Source organism: Balaenoptera ricei, chromosome 11 (genome assembly GCF_028023285.1).
Source record: "Balaenoptera ricei isolate mBalRic1 chromosome 11, mBalRic1.hap2, whole genome shotgun sequence".
NCBI classification, from domain to species: Eukaryota; Metazoa; Chordata; class Mammalia; order Artiodactyla; family Balaenopteridae; genus Balaenoptera; species Balaenoptera ricei.
This window is the reverse complement of record NC_082649.1, coordinates 24497688-24517292: the sequence shown is the minus strand read 5'-3', so window position 1 is coordinate 24517292 and position 19605 is coordinate 24497688. Positions and strand designations below refer to the sequence as shown.

Sequence of the window (19605 nt, the reverse complement as noted above, 5' to 3'; positions counted from 1 at the left end):
TTAGGAGATCAGGCACATCCTCAGCACCCCAGAGGGGGAATTGACCTCAGTGTCCCTTTTAATCTCTGAACAATGAGGCAAAGCTCAGGCCCCCCCTTTGGCTTTACCTCTACCCCCAAAACGAGGTGCCTGAACACACGTGTCACATTAAACAAAAGACATCCAGAAAATATCACAGGCAGAAGTACTTTATTTGGCAGTTTCAACCCAACATGTAGGGAAAAGAACCCTGTCCTCCTTCGGCAGCCTCACCAGAAACCCCTCCTTCCTATCCCAAGACAGGATAGTGGCAGCACCTTGCTGCATGAAAGGCAGCAGCCATGGCCTTGGCACCATTTCTGGCTCCACTTCCATGAAAGGGCAGAGAAGCATTGCCCAAACCCCACACTGGGTCAGAGCCCAGGTAAACAGCAGCAGTCACACCTGACCCTCTGCACAGACGCGAGCCCAACACTCATCCTGGCTCCCAAGCCTTCCCAAGGTGACCCTGTCTCAGCCAGGGCGGCCAGCACTCCTGGGCCCCTTGCTCCCCACTCTGGGGAGCTATGCAACGACGAGCAGAATCCTCATGTCTCTGGCAGGCGGAGGAGGGTTCCAGAAGTGGTGGAGACACTGTGCAAGAGAAAGACAAGGCTGGAGCCAGATACCTAGGCCTAAGGTCTGAGGAGAACTCAGAATCTGGCCGAGGATGTTCCCGGGTTCTGGAGAACGAGAGAGGAGCTGGGCTTTGCTAGTGAATGAAGCACGAGCGGGAAGAAAATCCAACCTTGGGTCATTGCGTTGTCATCTGCCAGAGGCTGGGGGGCAAGACTCACCAGTCCACCAGCTGGGCCCCAATGAGGTCATGCACATGGTAAGCGAGGCCGAGTCGCGCTGCGGCAGGTGCCCGCCGGCCCAGGAGCTCTGAAAGGAGTAGCTCCCGGTACTTGGCCTTCCGGACCATGCCGAGTACAGCCTGGCGCCCTGGAGGAGAGGGGGCATGGGAGAGGGGAAAGGTGAGTAAGGCCTGGAGGCCTGAGGAGTCACCAAAATGTGTTCTCGAGGGGCTGCGGGCCTGAGCTGCAGACAGGATACCTTTAACAAAATATTTGATGAATCTCCCAGCTCCAGGCACGGCTAGCCACCAACTTCCAGCATCTCGGACAGTGAGGACCCCGGCATTCACCAGCTGCCTAAGAAGGGGGAGATGAGGCATTGGCTCTGAGAACCCTCTCTCCTCCCACCCACTAATGTGTGGACACTGAGTCTCCAGAAGCCTGGGCACCCAGGCAAAGGGACTGGATGACGGAAGCCCAGCCTGGAGCGGTTCTCTGCTCACACCACGCTGCTCAGTGCCCCGTGCCCTTGCTTGCTCTGTTCTCCTACCTGACTGCCCTCCCCCGACTCTTTCTTTTCCTGTTATTATTACGTGTTCACTAAAACAGCTCCTTCTCTCCGAAGCCCTCCTTGACCACGTGCCCTGACACTCTCTCAGTCCCGCCACCAGGGGAGAAACAGAGGCCTTTCTCCCAAGCTCCTGCCACTACCTACGCACACCTCACCATAGCTCTTCCCACATCTCACCGACAAAAAGTTTATAAAATGCTTTCATGTATACCATGGGTTACAAAGTAGGGAGCTGGAGCCAGACCCAGCCGCCTGAAACGATATTTTTATTTAGCCCTTGCCCGGTTGTTGTTCCTTTGAACGTGAATGCTTTGGGCCATCACAGCTCCTACCATTCTCTATTCCCTTGGTCTCAGCGTGATTCCCATCAGGCATTTATGGCTCCTGCCAGGCCTCTCTCTCTGTTTGATTAGCCACCCAGATCTCTTAAATTTTAGTCCAGGGCTCTTTCCAAGGCCCTAGATGGGATAGGCCTCTGCTCTTGGGGGCGGAGCACAAATTTAGGTCATTTTATTAAAAAGAAGAGTCAGCGTTTTTAACAGGTTCACCAAAAGAAAGAGGACAAGGCTGGATGGGACTGGAGGGAGGTAGGGAGGAGCCAGATGCCTGATTCTGTTGGTCCCGCAGGTCTCACGTGATTTCTGGGTCCCTGAAGCCAAAGGTCTGTGTCATTTGGTCCTGCTGGAAGCTAAGGTCACTACAGGCTGGAAGTACTGAAGCCAGAAACTTCTGCACTGCGCCAGCGTATGGGCGGCCATCACAAGCCTTGAGGACCTGGAACCAGAAATGAGACACAAGGTCTGGTCCCACCTTCACCCCCCACTGACCTCTATCCCCAAGACAACATTTCTCTTCCTATGTTTTTCCTTCTGCTCAGGTCCTTCTACCTCTCATGCTTTTCCTCTTCCTCTTCTTCCTCTCCCTCATACCAATACTTACCAGAGACCTGTGCCCTCTCTGTGAGATGTGAGGCGGGGGACTTGTCTCTCTTCTTTTTATTTCCATTCCCTAATTTCCCTGCACCCCCTCCCCGGCCCCCATGACACACACACAGTCACACGCACTCTGGTCCTATAGTCCTCAGTGAAGATGATTCCTTGGGCGTCCAAGTCGAAGCCTAGTTGGATGATTCTGATCTCCCCCTGCTCTTGAAGCGCCTTCTGTCTCCACAGAGATGACAATGAAAAGAAGCGTGTCAGGGTAAGATGCTCTAGCAGATGCTATAGCATACTCTGGACACTTCTGTGCAGGGAGATTTTGTTTGCAAGTATTGGGGAGTTTTTTCTCTAAGTAAAGGAAAAATTATGGGGATAGAATCAAGTGGATCACCAAATAGTCTCTTCCAATTAGTCTTTCACCCACCCACCATATCAGTTATCTGTTAAACAATCAATACATATTTTCTAAGACCAATCATAAGCAGACACTAAGATAAAATAGTGATTAAGACATGGGCCCTGCCCTCAAGGATTAACAGTCTAGATTTTGGGTGGAGAAGGTGGAGAGGAATATGGGATAAAATGTTTAAAACAAATAAAAATAAACCAGGACTTGTGTTTCCAGGAATATAGCAAGACTAACTCACCCACTGAAAATTAAGTAAAATGCTGCATAAAATATTATTTAAAAATTGTTTAAACATTAAAGAGCTCACAAGATAATAAGGAATTACCAGACTAATATAATATCTAAGTGAAAACAAGATCTCACAGAAGTAATTAGGGGACTTCCCTGGTGGCACGGTGGTTAAGAATCCGCCTGCCGGCTTCCCTGGTGGCGCAGTGGTTGAGAATCTGCCTGCTAATGCAGGGGACACGGGTTCGAGCCCTGGTCTGGGAAGATCCCACATGCCGCGGAGCAACTAGGCCCGTGAGCCACAACTACTGAGCCTGCGCATCTGGAGCCTGTGCCCCGCAACGGGAGGGGCCGCGATAGTGAAAGGCCCGCGCACCGCGATGAAGAGCGGTCCCCGCACCGCGATGAAGAGTGGCCCCCGCTTGCCGCAACTAGAGAAAGCCCTCGCACGAACTGAAGACCCAACACAGCCAAAAATAAATAAATAAATAAATAAATAAATAAATAAATAAATAAATAAATAAATAAATAAATAAAAAAAAAAAGAATCCGCCTGCCAATGCAGGGGACACGGGTTCGAGTCCTGGTCCGGGAAGATCCCACATGCCGCGGAGCAACTAAGCCCATGCACCACAACTATCGAGCCTGCACTCTAGAGCCCTCGAGCCACAACTACTGAAGCCCGCGCGCCTAGAGCCCGTGCTCCACAACAAGAGAAGCCATCGCAATGAGAAGCCCACAATGAAGAGTAGCCCCCGCTCGCAGCAACTAGAGAAAGCCTGCACACAGCAACGAAGACCCAACGCAGCCTAAAATAAATAAATAAATTAACAAAACTTTAAAAAAATAAAAGAAAAGAGATAATAAGGTATGGGAAATATTTGAAGAGCCAATAACAAAACCACAATCACAAAAGTACATTAATCCAACTCGTATAAACTCATAGAACAGACAAAATAGTAATCAGTGAGGAAATGAAAGATTTCAATAACTTTAGTTACTAAGAAATTAGTAACTGAATAATGCATATTCTTTTCAAATACATAGAATATGTAGCAAAACTGACCACATAGCGCAAAGCATGTCTCAATAAGCTTCAAATGACTGAAATCATATTGTGTACGTTCTCTGGCCATAATATCATTTATGCCAGAAATCATTAACAGCAAGGTAATTAGAAAATGTTTAGGAAGTAAGACATACATTTCTAATCAACCCAGTAAGTCAAAGAAAAAAGTCACAAAGGAAATTAGAAGATATTTTGAAATGAATGATAATGAAAACATATACCAAAACTTGACAGACGATATAGATATATTTCAGTACTTAGGGGGAAACTACAGCCTGACATGCATCTATTAGAAAAGAATAGAGGATAAAAATTAATGGGGAAAAAAAGTAAAATAAACCCAACAGTAGAGGGGAAACATAAATGAAATGGAAAACATACATGCAAGAGAGAGCAACAAAGCTAAATGATAATTCTTTAAAAGACTATTAAAATTGATAAACCCTAGTGAGACTGACCAAGAAAAAAGGGGGAAAGGGGAACCTAGAAAAAGCAGATAACCAATATAAAGAATGAAAAAGGATCATCACTCAAGATTCTACAGACAATAAAATGAGATTACAAACTTTATGCCAATAAATTTGAAAATTTAGATGAAATTGACAAATTCTTAAAAAATGCAATTTCTTCCACTAGAGTGGACAAAATGGGATATATTCATAAAATGGAAATCTATGAAAATGAATTAACTATAGCTACATGTAACAACTTGGATGAATCTCAAAAATATTCATCTAATGAAACAAGATGTAAATAAATACATATGGTATGATTTTGTTTATATCAAGTTCAAAAGTAGGTAACTAAGCTATATTGTTTATGGATAAACATATAGATGGTATAAGGAAAACTAAGGGAATGATTATCATGCCAGTCAAGTATGTCACCTCCCAGGGACTTAAGACATTTTGATCAGAGAACGATATATGCGGGTTGTTTGCTGTGTTGTACAGTCTGACTAGGGTGATGGTTAAGTGAGTATTTGCTTTATAAACATTCTTTAAATTGTGTGTGTTTATATTTTCTTTTGTACAATTTTAAAGCTTCTCTAAAATTTAAGCTAACACCAATAGGTTAAAAACAACAAATACTCTATAAGGAGTGGTTCTGACTTGCTTCCTTAAGAGATTGGAGCTAGTCTCCATCTTCCTTTTCTTCTCTTCTTTCTTCCTGACAGGTTGCCAATTGCTAAATCCAACTGGATATTATTTTACTTGACCTCATCACAGACCACCGCCTTGAATCACAGGTTGTAACACTGCCACTGAACCACAGATTTTAAGGCACATTAAGAATCACTTGGGGCAGTAGCTTTAAAATGTAGATTCCAAGGTCCTGCCTCAAGAAATCTTAATTCATTCGCACTGAGACAGTCCCAGGAACCCGTAGTTTTGAATAAGCAGTCCAGGTAATTTGGTACATGTAGAACTCAGGACATACTTTGAGAAACAGTGCCTTAAATGCTGGTATCTCCCAGCATTGGGAATTTGGCTCTATTATCTGTCACTGCAAACCTGGGGTCCTTAACCTTTGGCCTCAGATGATCTGTGAAACAACCCCCTGCCCTCCCCCAAATTGTACATATACCATATATATATATGGCATATATGCATTTTTCTGGAGAGAGAGCCATAGCTTTCATTATCTTCTCAAGTTTGTGAAAAGGTTAAAAACCGCTCCTCTCCTCCCTCTTCCTACCAATCTCACCCACATCCACAGACTGAACAACTACTCACATCTCGATGACTTCCAGTTCTGTATCAGTGGCCCAGAATTCTCCAAACCCTCACCCAGCTGTCTACTGCACAGTTGCCTTTGGATGCCCCACAAGCACCTCCAACTCAACTTGTGCAAAATCAAACACATCATCTGCCCCCAACAATTCAATGTTCTCCTACTCTATTCACTCCACCAACTACTCAGTCATCCAGAAAATCCGAAAGTTATTCTGGATTCCTCCCTCTTCCCACTCTCCACATTCCTCACCCATCCTCTCCCTCCCTATACACTGCCCTAATTTAGGCCTTCATCTGTTCTCAGCTGCAATATCTTCCTAATTGATCTCCCTACCTCATCTCACTGCTTCCAATCCATGCAAAACACCGTTCTCTCTCCTGTTGAACATTCTCTACCAGCTCACCGCCTTCAATGGAAGATAGAAATACTGATGTACAAGGCCTGTCCTAATCTGACGTCTGCCTGCATTCCCAGCGCTGTAGCCTCGAACCACGCCCGGTAACTCAGTTTCCCCAAAAGCTTCGCTCTTCCACCTTCATGATTTGGCATGCTCTCTGTAGCATTCTCCTTGGCACCGCAGTGCCTGGCACAATGCCTGGCCCAGAAAGACCCAACGCTTGCTGAATGGCAGAATAGCTGTTGGACCGAGTGAGTGATGGGGAGAACCTCGTAAGTGCCCGCAAGGCACGGAAGCGCCTTCGGTCGGTCGCTCTGACGCCCCTCACCAGCTGCCGGTCAGCCACCGTCCGGTCGGGCACTAGGCTGTACACCTGGCTCCTCAGCGCGATGGGCGGTAGCGCATCCTCAAACAGGACTCGCGGGAACAGCTGCACTAGCTCCGCAACTGCCGCGCGCGCAGACCCTGGGAGGAGAGACCGGGTCACTGAGACGTGAACGGGGGCGGGGAGAAGCGGGGGTACGACTCTGGGGGCGCTGTTGTCCCAACATACAGGGTTACCAGAGGCGAGGCCCGCTCCCAGCTGGGGGTCTTTAGCCTCGCCCCGGGGTTGTCATAGTTACCTGACTCTCCCCTCAAAGGATCTGCCTCTACATCCCCTCCTTCCCGCCGCCGCTTCTGTCCGAAGGCCTCCGGGACCAAGCGATGCCTCTTCCGGCTCATATCCCGGGATCCTATGGATGCGGGGAAGAGGTAGATAGATATTGAAGGAAGAGAACACGAAAATAGTCATCCGGCGCAGAGCAGTGACGCACGGGCTCCCCGGGCGTCCCTCCTTAGAGACCAGTCAGCCCGGTCTTAGTAGGCCGACGTGGTTACGAAAGGGGCGTTAACTTGTCATCCCTTTGGCCCTTGCTAGGAGGGGCGGTGCCAATGCAGATACCAGCGCCACCCTCATTGGCTGAGGCCCCACGTCCGCTGCTGATTGGCTTCCTCTGAGAGCCTCACGTCCGGGGAGGCCTGGGAGGTGCGGAGGGGCGCCGGTGGCCACGCTGTGATCTCCCTCCTGGTGTAAAGCGCACAGGACCCCCCAACCCCCAGAAGGGCTAGGCCGCCACTGTCGCTGAGTGATTGCGTCATCGAGAGCGGGGTGGTCGGGGGGCGGACTACCTTTGCGTCCTTCTTCGACATGTGACGTACCTGCCATGACGTCATAGCTCTGTGAAGGTGGAAGTCGAGTTTGGCGGGATTTGAGGTAACCAGATCCTTGATCTGAGAAACATCCTTCCTAACCTCACTGCGTTTGGAGGAACTGGGGGTGAGGGTAATAGGTCAAGGGAAAAGGTGTGATGTGCACCTGGCCATGGTTCTGTTTGAGGAAATGGGGCCTGCATGATTCAAAGCCAGAGCCTGGCCATCAGGAGGCTCGCTTAGTCCTGACGAGAAGTCTCTCTTCTCCAGCCCTTCTCTTTAAAAAGGGAACTTCCCCGTCGTCTCTCAGGACCTCATGGAGTCCAGAGGGACCAAGAGAGGAGCCGGTAAGATAGAGGTAGCTGAGCCTTGGAACAAGCTCCCCCTCCTAGCACCCTCACTGCCCACAAACCCTGCCCTCTACGCTGGACCATTTCCTTTCTACCGGCGCCCTTCTGAACTGGGCTGCTTTTCCCTGGATGCACAACGTCAGTACCATGGAGATGCTCGAGCCTTGCGGTACTACTGCCCACCTCCCACTAATGGTCAAAGCCCCAACTTTGACCTCAGAGACGGATACCCTGAGCGATACCGGCCCCGGGATGAAGAGGTCCAAGAGAGGCTGGACCACCTGCTATGCTGGGTCCTGGAGCACCGAGGCCGGCTAGAGGGGTGAGCAAAGCATAGCACACAAGTAGCTCTAGAGACCTACACCTACCCTCTAAAATTAGGAGAGCCGAAGCGGGAGTGGGGTCAGCCCTTGTGCTATTCTTTGGGGGAGCCGTGTGCGCTAATGCTTGTGTCAGACCTTCAGCCCGTAACTCCTCCCTCTCAGGGGTCCAGGCTGGCTGGCAGGGGCCATAGTGACGTGGCGGGGGCACCTGACAAAATTGCTGACGACACCATATGAGCGGCAGGAAGGCTGGCAGCTGGCGGCCTCCCGGTTCCAGGGGACGCTGTACTTGAGTGAGGTAGAGACGCCGGCTGCTCGGGATCAGAGGCTTACCCGGCCACCCCTCCTCCAGGAGCTTATGTACATGGGGTACAAGTTCGAGCAGTACATGTGTGCAGGTGAGAATTGCCCCCAGCTCTGTGGCCCACTCCCCCTTCCCCAGAGATTGAGACCCCAGCCCTGCTGCTCTTTCTCCCCTTGTGCAGACAAACCTGGAGGCTCCACAGATCCCTCTGGGGAGGTCAACACCAACGTGGCTTTCTGCTCTGTGCTACGCAGCCGCCTGGGAAACCATCCTCTGCTCTTCTCCGGGGAGGTAGACTGCATAGACCCCCAGGCCCCAACTGCACAGCCCCCCAGCTGCTATGTGGAGCTCAAGACCTCCAAGGAGATGCACAGCCCTGGCCAACGGAAGAGCTTCTACAGGTTCAGGATGGGGGTGGGCAGGTTGAGAGCCTAGGATTGACAGCTGGGAAAGGGACTTGGGGGAAGAGGAGGAGGCTGGAGGGTGGTGGAGGGGTCCCACTGACCCCTCACCTTTCCTGACAGACGGAAGCTCCTGAAATGGTGGGCTCAGTCGTTCCTTCCAGGGGTCCCAAACGTTGTTGCTGGCTTCCGTAACCCAGAGGGTTTTGTCTGTTCCCTCAAGACCTTTCGTACCATGGAGATGTTTGAATACGTCAGGGTAAGGCAATGGTGTCACAGCTCCCACCTGTATCCCCCTGTGCCAAGACCACAGGTCCAGTGTCCAGGGACCTGTAGTCCCCCTTCCCCTTCTCCCACCCTCGCCCTCACTGCCAGTCTTCCACCTCCTCCTGGGCTTTCTCCAGAATGACCGTGATGGCTGGAATCCCTCCGTGTGCATGAACTTCTGTGCTGCCTTCCTTAGCTTTGCCCAGAACACAGTTGTCCAGGATGACCCCAGGTGAGGCATTCAGCTCTGCCCCTCCCCTCTGGGTCCCAGAAGCTCGGCCTCCAGCCCTCAGCTCGGGACTCCATCTGCCCCGCAGGCTCGTCTACCTCTTCTCCTGGGAGCCTGGCAGCCCGGTCACAGTGTCTGAACATCGAGATGCACCCCATGCCTTCCTGCCTACGTGGTACGTGGAAGCCATGACCCAGGACCTCCTGTCACCCCCCAAGACACCCTCCCCCAAGGACTGATGCTTCGCAGGGGCTGGTCCTGTTTCTGTGTGCACAGATAAAGGCATATTTCTAGGTGGTTCTCCCTGCTGTCTTTTGAGCTGAGTCATCCCTGCCCAACACCTCAGGTTCACACAGGTGGTTTGCTGTTTTATTGTTACGTTATTACACAGGGGTCATTCACTGGGTGTAGAGGCTGGCCGCAAAGACGATGTCCCTCCGTAGCAGGGTGGCTGCCGTCTCCATCTTGGCACCTAGCACAGGCTCGCCCACCAGGCGGGCCGCCCCCCGAAGCGAGCGACACATCTCGGCCAGGCGTTGGATGCAGCGGACCACCAGGCCCTCGGGGGTCCCCGACAGCCCTGCCAACTCAGAGAAGGGCTGTGGGGGAAGTAGGGTGGGGACTGAATATGGTAGGGCCTGGGCAGCCTCTCCCCAGTCAGCTGTCCGCAAAGCCCCAAACCCCAGCTACTCACCATGCCCCGGGCCCACTCGTACACAACCTCGACCAGGCCAAAATTCAGCTCTCCCACAAATTCCTCCACTGTCTGGTTCAAGCCACAGGCCATCTGCACCTCACCGATCCGCTTGGCCACAGCCCGGACACATTCCACCCCCTGCAGATGGGGAGGAGAGGTTAAGCCCTGCCTTCCTACTCCAGGAAGGAGACCCAGATCAAGGAAGAAACAATTCCAGCTCTTAGGGGCACTTACAGGGCTGGATGGGGCACGTGGGGAATACATGGGGACTGGGAGTGCCACGGCCGAGGGTGGGACGGGGGTGGGCGTCCCCTACCTGTTTGAGGGTGCTTGGGAGCTGATCACTAGGGTCCCCGGAGCTCTGGCAGACCAGGCCGGAGAGCAGGGCCGCGATCTCCTCGGGCCGAAGGGCGCTCAGTGCGTTGTCAAACATGAGTTCAGTGAGGAGCAGCTCATGGCTGCTCATGGCACAAGCCACCCGCCCTGCCAGCTTCACGGTGCCCGCTTCATCTACGTACCCCAGGGTTCGGAGCACCTGGAAGGATGGTGGGTGTTGGGAGCCTGCAGACCTCCTCCTCACTAGCTCCCCAGCCCCATCTGTGCCCTCCCACCTCTACTCGCTGGTGGTACTCAGGGAGCAGCAGCAGCGACTGATCCGACAGCAGGAAGCGCAGCCGCTCCATCTCCTTCTGTATCTGCATCCGCTCCCGCAGCTTCAGGTACTACAGGGAACCACCGGCAGGAGCGTGTTAGCCTCCTCGCCCTCAGCAGGGGTGCACTGAGGACAAGGGCTGCGATGGGCATGGCCAGTCTACAGGGGACGAGAGGAAAAGTCCCCCTCCCAGCTTGGAAGCTAGCATCCAGGGACCTACCTGGGCAGGGAAACGGGGACTGTGTACACACTGAGCCCCCCGGATCAGCTCCTCCAGCTTCCGGACCTGGAGCCCCGCCTCTACCACCGACACATCCTTGAGCTGCAGGTCATTGACAGGGTCAAGGGTAGGGGGTCCTGCTGGGTGGGCCTGAGCCAGACGTAGTAGTTCCTGGACAGCAGTTGTCGCGGCCGCAGAGGGAGGCTCCTTCCTGAGAAAGGAGCAGGTCTTGGGACCTGGGGCAGAGGCTTCTCTTCCTCAGGCTGCGGGAGCCTGCCCAACCACACCTCCCCACCCCCCATCACATGGTCCCTCCCCAGCATCTCTGACTTGAATTTTGGTTGCTGCCTCTTGCTGAAGTCCTCCAAGATCTTCTCCCCATTCAGCCGGAGCACCTTGGTGGTGATGGCAGCCACATCTCCTGGCTGGAGCTTGGCCACAGTGTGGTCACAGGGCCCTGTGAAAAGGGGAGAGCAGGGTCAGAATTTGCCGTGGGCCCAGGCGTCCCAACGGTGCTGCTGTCAGGAACTCGGCCGTCTGTCCCACTCTCACCTTCAGGCAGGAACAGCTTGAATCCCACGAGGTCATCTGGGTAGGGCACATCGGGGGAGGCTGGCCCCCTCTCCTTCGGGTCCTCAGACATGGGCTTATCACACAAGACCAGAGTCGTGAATACTCTGCTGGTGGAGCTCGAGGAGACCTAGGGGAGGCGGGGAGGCGAGGACAGGGCAGTGTGAGGAGTGGACATCAAAGGTAGAGACCAGATCACCAACCTCAGGCAGGGATTGTGGTGCAGCCATGCAAAGCCCACCAGTATGGACTGGTAACCAAGTCAAGCGGTCGGAGCAGACTCTGGGGGCAGAGCTTGGGGGAAGGACAAGGAGGTGAGCAGAAAGTGGTGGGGATGGGATGGAAAGGAGGGCTCGAGGGGAAAATGAGAGCACTGGTGAATACAACCGGCCCCTCGCCAAGTGGGGAAGATGGAGATAGGGCTCGCCCCTCCCTCCCTGCCTCTGGGCTTCAAATTCCCATTGCCCTCACCTGAAGGATCACACCCAGTGCGTTGTGATGCTTCTGATTCTTCACAATCACCACCCTTCCCACTGAGAGAGATTTCAGCCCATTCACAGACTCCATGATGCGTCGCTGAAGGGCAGGGACGTGAAGAGAGGGGATAAGGGAGGAAGTGTCACAGAGACACTAGGACTAAGTTCAGGAGTACCCAAAGTGTCACAGTCTCTTCCTCCCTGTCTGCCACCCCTGCCCCCAACACTCACACGCACTTACCTGGATCAGGCCCCGGGTCTCTGTCAGTTCCTCCCCGCAGCTGTAATACTCAGGCAGGTCAACGAGTTGGCCAGTTACATCAGGCTCCTCCAAGTCCCCCAGCCGCTTGGTCAGTTCAGCCAGAGTCTGTTCATGGGCCTGGGAGAAGCCAGTGTGGGTGTGCAGCAAGAGTCTCCAGGCCCAGAACCCTCCACTTTCACCCACCGGCCTCTGGATGCCCATCTCATCCAGGCCTGGCTTCCCTTGTCCACATCCTTTGCAGCAGCCTGGTCACGCCCACCTCCTCACCTTGCTGTCCTTGCGGGATGGAAACTCAGAGAAGCTCCTCTTCATCATGTCCTCCACCCTGAGGGCATCCACCCGCAGCAGGTTGAGGATCATGGTGTACGTGAGGCGGAACTGGGACTGCAGCTGGGACGGCTTCCCCTGGGCCGGGCCACAGAAGCCAGTGAGGCGAGGGGAGACCCGCTGCTCGGCTGCTCTGCTCTCGCTGCTCAGCAGCTCTAGTCCCAGCTCCGCAACCACGGGGCCCTAAACTGCTCGCTCACCTCTGCAGAACAAGGGAGCGACACTAAGTAAATAGACTCTCCAAGGTCCCACCTAGCTCCATATTCACAGTGGAAAAAGACTAGAGAAGAGGAGATCCAATCTCATCCTTGGATTTGCTCACTCCTACCTTGGCTTCTCCCAGGCAAAAGGAAAGTAGAAAGAGGGGAGAAGGGAAGAGGGTCGGCAGAATCTAGCAGGTGCCCAGAGCTGGCCTCGCGCTGCCCCGGCTCACCATCATCATGTGGTGCAGGTCCGCCATCTCGGGCACACGGCCCTTGCAGAGCAGGATGACAGTGCCTGTGGGGTCCAGGCCCCTCCGGCCCGCCCGGCCTGCCATCTGCACATACTCCCCAGGGAGCAGGTCCCGGAAGGTGGAGCCATCGTGCTTACGCGTGGAGTCAAACACCACTGTCCGGGCTGGCATATTTACACCCATGGCGAAGGTCTCCGTGGCAAACAAGACCTGGGACGGGGGAGAGGATCAGCAAGGGGGCTACACGCAGCTGTGACCCAGCCCTGGCCAAGCCCACCTCACTTTGTAGCCAAGGCTAAGAAGGCACCGGGCACAGTCCCAGACGGTTAACTCACAGGACCGCATTTAACTCTCAAGGCAAATCTACAGTATGTACTATCGTTTTCTTTGTTGTATTTATTTAGCTACCTATCCCTTTCCTTTTACCCCTATATCCCACTCCCATCCCCCCACTATCAATCATCCCGCTGTATTTAACGCGTACGTTTTTGCATGAACGTGTTTTATAAAATGTGTCTTGTTTTATGTATAATTTACAATTTGCCGTAAAGGCGATTACGTGTCTCCTTCTGTTTTCTTCTTTTCTTCCATGTAGTGTTTTCAACATCCATCCATGTTCCTGTGGTTATATCTAATCCACTGCTTCCAACTGCTGCAGAACACTTTGTGGGGTGCGTGTTGTACATCTACCTACCGGCTCTCCCAGTGAAGGGGTACCACCAACACCCTGCCACAAGACTACAGCCAACAAAGGAAGAGCAGGCGTGTTCCCTCAATGACCAGGGTGAGAATTTCATTGTGATTTACACTCAGGAGTGGAATTTAGGGACAAAGAGTATGTATATACTTATTTTTGCCTCCAGAGTGCCAGGATGCACTTCAGACTGGCCACACCTGTACAAGGGTTCCTGTAATCCTGCAGTCTCCTACGTCTTGGGCAACACTTGGCATTACCCACTTTCCTATATTTTACCAGTCTAATAACTGTAAAGTCCTATCTTGCGAGTATTTCAATTTGCATTCTTCTGATGACTAATGACCTTCGTAAGTTTGCTAGCTTTTTGGGTTTCTCTTCTGAATACTGTGTGTTCATACCTCATACACCTCCGTCTTAAAATGTGAAATCTACAGTTCAGGGAGGTTTAAGTAATTTGCCCAGGGTCACACAGTGAGTAAGTGGTGGAGCTGGGATTCACACCCAGGCAGCCTGGATCCAGAGCCCAAGTTCTTAACCACTGCACTGTCCTGCCTAAAAGCTTGCCCCTCCCCTAAGTGGGCAACGAATGCCTTGGGGAGTCCCTCTCCCACCAGCATATGCACCTTGACCAGGCCACGGCTGAAAAGCATCTCCACGATCTCCTTGAGGATGGGCAGGATACCGCTGTGGTGCACACCCAGGCCGCGGTGCAGGAGTTCGGACATGTGCAGAACCTGTTGGGGGCCGAGGCCCGAGATCAGGGATGGGGTCATGGAACACCCAGTCGCCACCAGTCTCTGAGTCCCCCCTCCATACCTGGGGCAGCTGGCGGTCAGAGCCTCGGAGGCGAGCGAGGCAGCGCTGCAGGAAGAGGTGAATCTCACTCTTCTCTGAACTCGTGGTGAGGTCAAGGGAGGTGAGGCCCGAGGCCTGCTCATCACAGCGGCCACGGGAGAAGGTGAACACCACCACGGGCAGCTGCGCACGGGCGCGGAGGGAGGCCAGGAGGGACAGGTACACACCACGGTCCTGGGAAGTGGGGAGAAGGGAGTGGAGACTGAGTCCCTGAACCAGTGGGGGCCGAAGTGGCGGGCACTGAAGCCGAGTCAAAGCGGGCAGTGCTCAAAGCTCAACTCCAAACACCTGGGGGATGAGGGAAGAAAGGACACGGGAGAAACAGGTGGTGGCAGGTACAAAGCCTGCCAGCTCTCACCTGTGCAGGCCCCCCCTGATGCGTGGGCTGCTTGGCCCCAAAGGTCTGGGCGTGTTTGCTCATCCGCTCCTTCTTGGCCTCCACAGCCGCATAGTACCTGGGGCAGGGGAGGGGCAGCGATCAGTCACACCCAGCTGGGCCCGGCCCTGCCTCTTCCCGACTCAGGCTTACCCCTTTGTGTGGAAGGTGCCTCGGGAGTCCAGCAACAGGAAGAGCTCCCCCTGGGTCTTGGAGCTGTTCCCCGTGAAGAGATAATGCTCCAGGGGGACTGGGCGAGCAACAGTGCTGATCACATAGATCTGGCGACGCTTCAGCCGCCTGAGTGAGGAGGAGAAGACAGAGAAGATCAGGGGTGGGAGTGCGGGAAGGAACCCACATCCCCACCATCTTCCGCCACTCTGGCTTCACCCAGTCTTTTCTGGGAGCCGGACTGGAAGGCTGTCTCCGTCATCCTGTCTCTCAACTTGCAAAGTGATCTGGACCCAGGTGGGATCCCTCAGCCTCCCAAGCTGGACATGTTTCCCCGGCCGCACCCCTTTCTCATCCCCACTCCCAAGGCCTGACCACTTGCCCTGCTGTGATAGTCTACGCCCCCCGCCCCGACTGAGGAATGCTACAGCCCCCTTCACCCAAGCACCCCAGGACACACGTCTCACCCAATCCAGTCAGCAAATTCAAGGGCGTTGGGGACAGTAGCACTCAGCAGGATGATGGAGACGTGGTCAGGGAGCATGATAAGCACCTCCTCCCACACGACCCCGCGCTGCGCACAGGGAGGGCAGACAAGCTCAGAGGGGGCTGCCCTTCTGCCCCTGGGAAGCGGCACAGGGTTCCGTGTCGGGGCAAAGGAGGCAGTGAGGTTCGCGGGGTGTGTGGAATAGAGGAGCTGCTGAACCAGCCCCACGGGAGAGGACTGCCAGGACCTGGGGACCCCGTCCCCTTACCTCAGCATCGTTGATGTAATGAACCTCATCAAAGATGACCCACTCCAGGTCTCGGATGACATCCGAGCCACTGTACAGCATGGAGCTGGAAGAAAGAGACCCGAGGCTGACTTCCCAGTGGCTCCTGTCTCTACCCTCAACTCAGCCAGCATGCTCTCCAGAGCAGCCTCACCTTCCTGACCAAAAATCCACCCGTGTTGAGTGCCCGTCTCTCACCGAAGGATCTCTGTTGTCATAATGAGGCAAGAGGCCTCTGGGTGCAGCTGCACGTCCCCGGTGAGAAGTCCCACATCCCCAAATGTGTTTCGGAAGTCCCGGAACTTCTGGTTGCTCAGAGCCTTGATGGGCGAAGTATAGATGGTGCTGGGAGAAGAGCATGAAGTTAGCCGGTCCCTCCACACTGACTCGTGGTCAGCACCTCCTCTCCCACCCTGAGCCTTCCCAGAAGCATGCCACAGAGCTCAGGCGCCCCCCTTCACCCTAACTTCCCTCATGTTCCCCTTCATGGAATTACCCAGGAAAAATTCTGTCCCCCAGTCCCTTCCGAAACTAACTAAACTCCCCCCACTTTCTCATTTCCCTCTGGACCCCTGCCTCAGTTTCTCCCCCAAAACTCTCATCGAAAGGATGAAGTAGGGAGGTAGAGAAGAAATGAGACTTAGAAAGTTTGCAGGAGAGAACAGGGCTGGTGAAGGGGAAGCTGTGGACGGGACTGTACCGCGTCATGTGTTTCTGGGCAAGGGCAATGGCGTATTCAGCCACAACCGTCTTCCCCGCGGACGTGTGAGCCGCGACAAAGACCGAGTCATGCCGTTCCAAGTGCAGGATGGCCTGTTTCTGAAACACATCTGGCTCAAACGCCCACTGTGGGAGAGAGAAATAGATGGGGGCTGGAGAAGGGAGAGGGGTCTTCCTGCCTCCAGCTCATGGGACATTCAGGGCAGCGGGGAGAAGGCCAGAGTGAGGCAAGTCTGGGACTGAGGTCCAAGCTGGCCTGAAGGCATCTGGCCTCTGGTAGGGAGAGGAGACAGGGAGTGGGCTGGGAGGAGGTGGGGGAGCATGTGAGGACTGGGCCACACTACCCGGAAGGCTGGCTGGGGAATGAGTCGGTAGAAATCATCAACAGGGGAGGTGACATCCACGGGAATGGCCCACTGCTCCTGAGGGGGGGGCTTGGGAGGCTCTGGGGGAGCTACAGCTGTGGACGCTTCCTGGAAGGGGAAAGGGGTGTAGGGTCAATAAAGATACAGTCAGAAAGCTGTCTGTTACCACTCCTCCCAAAAGATGCTTCAGTCTTCCCCTTGGACCCAACCAGGCCAGCCCACCCTGTCTGTGACAAGACCCTTCTTTCCTGCCTCAACCGCCCAGAACCACCAACCTGCAACACTAGGTTCTCCAAGCTGCTTGCTCGGGCCAGGGGAGCACTGCAGGGAGAGGCTGAAACAGTGTCCCGTCTGGGACCGCCTGGTTGTCCCACTGCCTCACTCTCATCCTCATCACCCCCGCCCAAATCCAGGGGTTCCAGCAGACAGCTGAGGCTGAGCAAGCCAGGAGCTGGAGCTGGGTGATCTGAGGAGCAAGGCAAAAACGGAGACCTGGTCATGTCCACCTCTGCTCTGAAGAAGAAGGGCACCACTTCCCCTATGCCCCCATCTCAAAACGAAAACTCACCCTCTGGTGCAAAGTCCACGCCTTTCTTGAAGCCAGGTGGAACAGTAAGAAGACCTGGAGGACAGGGACAGAGAGAGAGAATCTGGGCTCTTGCACACTGCTGGTATAAGTCACATGGTACATGAACCTAAAGGACGTCCTTCACAGCATAGACGTTGCAGTTGCGGATATTTATTGTGACAATTTTCCAACAGATGACAGTAAAGGTTGTTATGGAACGGGTACCTTTTCCTGATTTGCTCAGAGAAATGGAAGAGCTAGCAAGGACCCAGTGACAGCCTCGGGCCCCTCTTCCTCAGGGCCCAGACTCAGAGCCCTACCTCCCAAGGGTCCATCCTGGCACCACCTCACCTTTCTCAAAGTCTATCTCCTCCTCAGCCTCCTCCCGAGTGCTCAGATCTGTTATGGTGGGCTCATCCATTCCACCTGGGGAGAGGTTGGACAAACAGGGATTCATGGGGTGGGAGTGACACAGGAGGGGTGGAGACTAAGGGCTTCCTTCCCTACCATCCCATTTCCACAAGAGTCACCTGGCCAGAAAGGGTACTGTGTTGGATTCCCCCACAGGGACTGGGAGATGGGCCCGGGTGGCCGGCGAAGAGACAAGGAGGTAGTGGCTGACAGGTTTGTATTCTCTAGCAGAACCTGACGCAAGAGATCAGAGCACCAGTGAGGCTGAGCTTGCCTGACTCCCCTTTTCCCAACCCTGCTTCTCGTGGCCCGTGACCTCTTACCTCCTTGTAGCCTAGTATCTGGCCTGTGGTTGGGTGTCTTTGGGCCTGTAGGTCGGAGGGGACTGGGGCCCCCAGTGTGGCCAGGAGAGACCAAGGATCCATCTTCCTCTGCCATTTTCTGGACAGAAGGAAAGTAATTTTCAGGTCTTCTTTCTCCTCTGTCCCAGCTTTCTTCAGGGACCCATCTCCCTAGTCCAGGCCCCTCTAGACCCCTCACCGGGCTGAGTGCTCCACACCGTGCAGAGGCAGCCAGCCTGGCGATGACAGAAACAACTGCTCTGCTTCTTGCTGCAGATCTGGGGCACAGGGAGGGAGGCCGTGGGGAAGCTGGAACAAGGGCAAGATGAGACACATGAGGTAAGAGAAGAGAGTAAGACACAGCAAAGAGAAGGTGATAAGATTCATACTTAGATCAGAAATGGGAGATGTCCCAGACAGACTAGGACAATCAGGCTGAAGGACTATCTTCCAAAGGTGGTTCTGCTTTACAGGACAAACGGCCTGCAAACTGAATTACCTGGGGTGCTGGTTAATAATACAGATTTTGGATTTCAGAACCTATGGACCTAAGAATTTGTATTTTAAAAAAAGCTCCCCCACTCAGCTCGGTGCTCTGTGATGACCTAGATGGCCGTAATGGCGGGGGGGGGGATGGGAGAGAGGTCCAAGAGGGAGGGGTTATATGTATACATATAGCTGATTCACTTCGTGGTACAGCAGAAACTAACCCAACATTGTAAAGCAATTATATTCCAATAAAAAAAATAAAAAATGAAAAAGGTCCCCTACTAATCATGAGGCACACTGATATTTCAGAATAACTAGTTTTAGGAAAAGGGGTCCCAGACCTAAGGATGAAGAGCCAGGTGCTCAAAGGCTAGCATCTCAGCCACCAACAAGTGCCCTGGAGAGAGAAAAAGACTCCAAGGAGAAAAGACACATTTGAAAGAGCAGTTCTCAGAGTTAAGGTATCCCCAGGGCTTCCAGCTCTGTCTTCTCATGGGCTCTGACCCACAGCAGGTCCACTGGGTTGGGAGTCTGTCCAGCACCAGTCTAGGCCCGGATGACAGGCGTCCAGAGACAGGAGAGCCAGGTCAAGTTACATCCTACTGTGAGGAGGGTGAAGGAGGTTTTAAGTTCAATGAGGGTTAGGGTCAAAAGTCACTCACGGTGGTCTCTGGAGCCCCAGGCACATTCAGCAGCTCCCAACGCCCTGTGCATCCCAGCTCTACTGCCCGAAGGGGCAGGTCCAGAGGATCTGGGGGAGGTAGCACTACGGGGGAAAGGTCACAGGTCAGGGATCAAGGGTCATTCCCTGTCTACTCCTTCTTTCCACCCCCTGCCCCTCACCGATTCGCTCCGTCTCCATCATCCTGGAGCCACGGCAGCTACCCGGCAGCCCGGAAGTGTAGGGAGGAGCCGAAACGGCGGAAGTAGAAGCGACTTCCGGCACAACCCC

The 19605-nt window shown here is 53.8% G+C and overlaps 3 protein-coding genes and 1 long non-coding RNA gene across 7 annotated transcripts; 2 read left to right on the top strand and 2 right to left on the bottom strand.

Annotated features, from left to right (window-relative positions):
- Positions 1-172: 172 nt before the first annotated feature.
- On the bottom strand, positions 173-7033 carry STK19 (serine/threonine kinase 19). 2 transcript variants are annotated; one of them, XM_059938436.1, is made up of 7 exons: positions 6788-7033; positions 6493-6629; positions 2451-2546; positions 2021-2160; positions 1075-1172; positions 816-963; positions 173-612 (listed from the first exon to the last, which is right to left on the bottom strand). In XM_059938436.1, the coding sequence occupies exons 1-7, from the start codon at positions 6885-6887 to the stop codon at positions 567-569; spliced, it is 765 nt and encodes a 254-aa protein (XP_059794419.1). In that variant the 5' UTR covers positions 6888-7033; the 3' UTR covers positions 173-566. The 2 variants fall into 2 exon arrangements, with proteins under 2 accessions (XP_059794419.1, XP_059794420.1); XM_059938437.1 differs by lacking the exon at positions 2451-2546 and having other exon boundaries at positions 6788-7032.
- A 126-nt stretch (positions 7034-7159) lies between these two features.
- Positions 7160-9529, top strand: DXO (decapping exoribonuclease). 2 transcript variants are annotated; one of them, XM_059938434.1, is made up of 7 exons: positions 7161-7419; positions 7626-8027; positions 8191-8426; positions 8514-8733; positions 8857-8992; positions 9138-9232; positions 9318-9529. In XM_059938434.1, exons 2-7 carry the CDS (start codon positions 7672-7674, stop codon positions 9466-9468), a joined length of 1194 nt encoding a protein of 397 aa, XP_059794417.1. In that variant the 5' UTR covers positions 7161-7419; positions 7626-7671; the 3' UTR covers positions 9469-9529. The 2 variants fall into 2 exon arrangements, with proteins under 2 accessions (XP_059794418.1, XP_059794417.1); XM_059938435.1 differs by lacking the exon at positions 9138-9232 and having other exon boundaries at positions 7160-7419.
- A 47-nt stretch (positions 9530-9576) lies between these two features.
- SKIC2 (SKI2 subunit of superkiller complex) lies at positions 9577-19591 on the bottom strand. Of its 2 annotated transcripts, XM_059938425.1 has the most exons (28): positions 19497-19591; positions 19316-19419; positions 18364-18473; positions 18147-18264; positions 17943-18057; positions 17764-17838; positions 17413-17466; positions 17120-17310; positions 16824-16952; positions 16460-16605; positions 15958-16104; positions 15742-15826; positions 15454-15560; positions 14969-15115; positions 14798-14894; positions 14401-14613; positions 14208-14318; positions 12867-13097; positions 12374-12511; positions 12086-12223; positions 11840-11944; positions 11351-11498; positions 11129-11255; positions 10799-11009; positions 10538-10648; positions 10243-10461; positions 9924-10064; positions 9577-9828 (listed from the first exon to the last, which is right to left on the bottom strand). In XM_059938425.1, exons 1-28 carry the CDS (start codon positions 19516-19518, stop codon positions 9628-9630), a joined length of 3741 nt encoding a protein of 1246 aa, XP_059794408.1. In that variant the 5' UTR covers positions 19519-19591; the 3' UTR covers positions 9577-9627. The 2 variants fall into 2 exon arrangements, with proteins under 2 accessions (XP_059794408.1, XP_059794409.1); XM_059938426.1 differs by lacking the exon at positions 18364-18473.
- LOC132374586 (uncharacterized) lies at positions 11688-13919 on the top strand. Its single transcript, XR_009505689.1, has 2 exons — positions 11688-13255; positions 13483-13919. It is a non-coding gene; the product is annotated as an uncharacterized LOC132374586 (long non-coding RNA).
- Positions 19592-19605: the final 14 nt, after the last annotated feature.

Coding starts and splice junctions, on each gene's coding strand:
- STK19 (XM_059938436.1), bottom strand. CDS start 6,887: ATGAGCCGGAAGAGGCATCGCTTGGTCCCGGAGGCCTTCGGACAGAAG. Junction 2,547..6,492: donor CGGTGGCTGACCGGCAGCTG/GTGAGGGGCGTC, acceptor CTGTGGAGACAG/AAGGCGCTTCAAGAGCAGGG. Junction 2,161..2,450: donor CTGAGGACTATAGGACCAGA/GTGCGTGTGACT, acceptor TTCTGGTTCCAG/GTCCTCAAGGCTTGTGATGG.
- DXO (XM_059938434.1), top strand. CDS start 7,672: ATGGAGTCCAGAGGGACCAAGAGAGGAGCCGGTAAGATAGAGGTAGCT. Junction 8,993..9,137: donor AGATGTTTGAATACGTCAGG/GTAAGGCAATGG, acceptor GGCTTTCTCCAG/AATGACCGTGATGGCTGGAA. Junction 9,233..9,317: donor GTTGTCCAGGATGACCCCAG/GTGAGGCATTCA, acceptor TCTGCCCCGCAG/GCTCGTCTACCTCTTCTCCT.
- SKIC2 (XM_059938425.1), bottom strand. CDS start 19,518: ATGATGGAGACGGAGCGAATCG. Junction 18,058..18,146: donor AGATACTAGGCTACAAGGAG/GTAAGAGGTCAC, acceptor CTCTTGCGTCAG/GTTCTGCTAGAGAATACAAA. Junction 11,256..11,350: donor CAAGCTGTTCCTGCCTGAAG/GTGAGAGTGGGA, acceptor CCCTTTTCACAG/GGCCCTGTGACCACACTGTG.